This window comes from Petaurus breviceps, unplaced genomic scaffold (assembly GCF_028583685.1).
Source record: "Petaurus breviceps papuanus isolate PSGF00001 unplaced genomic scaffold, PetGlider_PUasm1.0 91041, whole genome shotgun sequence".
Taxonomy (NCBI): domain Eukaryota; kingdom Metazoa; phylum Chordata; class Mammalia; order Diprotodontia; family Petauridae; genus Petaurus; species Petaurus breviceps.
Window position 1 is genome coordinate 17,970,681 of NW_027187400.1, and position 2,446 is coordinate 17,973,126.

General features: G+C 51.3%; 1 protein-coding gene across 1 annotated transcript in view; it reads left to right on the forward strand.

Annotated features, from left to right (window-relative positions):
• Window positions 1–276: 276 nt before the first annotated feature.
• The window catches only part of EPHA2 (EPH receptor A2), a 15,095-nt gene continuing 12,925 nt past the window's right edge, over window positions 277–2,446 (forward strand). Inside the window, exons 1-4 of the mRNA XM_069079505.1 lie at window positions 277–462; window positions 883–982; window positions 1,818–1,873; window positions 2,154–2,279. Coding sequence (XP_068935606.1) covers window positions 903–982; window positions 1,818–1,873; window positions 2,154–2,279 — 262 coding nt within the window. The 5' untranslated portion in view covers window positions 277–462; window positions 883–902. The remainder of the gene's footprint in view (window positions 463–882; window positions 983–1,817; window positions 1,874–2,153; window positions 2,280–2,446) is intronic.

Here is a 2,446-nt window from a genome sequence, read left to right on the forward strand (position 1 = left end):
CTTTCATCCCCATGCTGCCTTTGTGGGAATCACACTCTGAGAGGCGATGGGACCACAGAGAGCCCAGTTATGAAACCAGGGCTCATCTCTCGCCCCAGGTCCCTCATCCTCTGTCTGAAGACAAAGGGAGCACCTGGGCTTCTGCTATATGGTTTTTGCAGAGGGGGGATGGCATCTTTCTGTGTTTTCTGCACCTGCTAGCTTCTGTTGGGGGATGTCTGGCTCCCAAGGGATCAGCCAGATTAGCGTTCTAGTGTGCCTTCTAGAGGCTTAGCTCAATACTTGCCACCCTTCTCTGCCCCCTGTAGAAAGACACCAACAGCTACAATGTTCGCCGGACTGAGGACTTTTCTATAACCCTGGATGACCTGACCCCAGACACCACCTACCTGGTCCAGGTCCAGGCCCTAACTCAGGAGGGCCAGGGTGCAGGCAGCAGAGTACATGAGTTCCAGACGCTCTGTGAGTTGGGAACCTTGAGGGGTGACTGTGGGAGGAGGCTTCTGGACATCAGTGTGGAGGCTCCCCTCAAAGCAGATAGCTGTGACTTTGATACTAATCCTCCTATTTTGAATAAACTAAGACCTTGGCAACCTAACATTGACTGGTCATGGGGTCTCAGTAGATTTTAGGAAATTAGAAGCCCCTTCAAGGAATGGGAATGGGAAGGAGAGGCAGGGAGCAGAGCCCACTTGCTTGAGTGCAGAGTACTTGGAGTCCTTCCTGCAGCAGGAGGTTACTTGGAATAGGAGCCTGACTAGTCTTTAGGGCTCTGGTATCTGTCCGTGTGCTCAGGACAGTGAGGAGGGCCAGTGGGATTCCTAGAAACCCCCTTCCTTCCCTCCTCACTCTGGATTGCTTTCTTCCCTCCTTGTTCTATAGCTACTGAAAGTTCAAGCAATATGGCAGTGATTGGTGGGATACTGGCTGGTTTAATCCTGCTCCTGGCCTTGGGCCTGGCTGGCCTTTTCGTCCACCGAAGGTAATAAAAACAACAATGACAAATGAATAAATGTACTGGCTCACATTTCTACAGTCTTTTCAAACTTAAAAGAGCTTTCCTTCCCCAGTGCTTCTGTGGGAATAGTCAAGGGTCACCATATCTATTTGAGAGAAGAGGAAATGAAGATTTAGAGCCATAAAATGGCTTTCCAGGGTCACACAGGTCAGGAGTGAGGGAGTGTTGTACAATGGATAGAACACTGAGCCTAGGCCTAGACTCAGATCCCACTGCAGGCTATGTGACTTGACACCCACCCTCTGTGCCTCTGTTTCCCTAATGACCTTTTGGGTCCCTCTACTCAGGCTCTCTGAGGGTAGAAATCGGGCATGACCCCTTCCTTCTCACCTCCCCCTGCTCCTTTGGCCAATCTTGGATATGTGCTTCCTTCCCTGCTATGCCCAGGGGCCCCTGGCTGACTCAGCAAGCCTGAAATGCCCAGAGAAATGACCACAGGGCCTCCCCAGCCTAGGCTCTGGCCTGGAGTGAGGGAGGCCATGCCCAGGGCTAGTCCTACTTGTTAATTAAGCTTGTCATCATCATTTCTGAAGTGTCTGTGTAAGGACATTTCACCTGGGCCGGAAAGGCTAATTAGGACTAATGATCCCTGGTCTAATTATGGACACTTGGTGGGGAAAAAAGGGTCACAAGGAGTGAAGGTGCCGAGTGTCCAAACGGGCACGTGGCATTTTTTCTTGAGAGTTTCTCCATCCTTCTTCTCCTCCCAAGAGATGGGGGTGGATAGGGTGTGGGACTGAGCCAGGGCCCCTAGGCCAGGCCAGTCCTGCCTCAACCTTGGGCAATGTTGCAATTTCAGGAGGAAGAACATTAGAGCGCGGCAGTCATCTGAGGATGTATACTTCTCCAAATCTGGTAAGTACGACCACCCTTTCTATAATCTAGACCTACTCTTCCTTCCAAAGCCCACTCTGATTCCAGCTCTGTTCAGGCCTCTCAGTCTCCTCTGACCAGCTCCCCTGTCCCTCCTCTCATCCCCTACCCCACCCCCATTCTAGTCAATGAGTTTGACCCTCAGTGTGGAAGAGACATTGAAAGAGAATCACGAGAGAAATCTTGTGTAGATTCTCTCTTCCCCCAGCCTTGCTCACCCTCCCAAGCATAATGTCACCCATACCTCTTCTCCCTTCTCCAGAACAACTAAAGCCTCTGAAAACCTATGTGGATCCCCACACCTATGAGGACCCCAACCAGGCTGTGCTGAAATTCACCACGGAGATCCACCCCTCCTGTGTCACTCGGCAGAAAGTGATTGGTGCAGGTGAAGGATGCTCCCCCTTTCTGCCCTATTCCATGTTCTTGCTTCTCTTCTAGCCTAGAATCTGAGAGCCTCAGTGGTCGGAGCACAAAATGTTAGAGCTTAGTGGTCCCTTAGAACAGAGAATGTCAGAGCTGGGAGGGGCCTTGGAACAGGGAATGTCAGAGCTG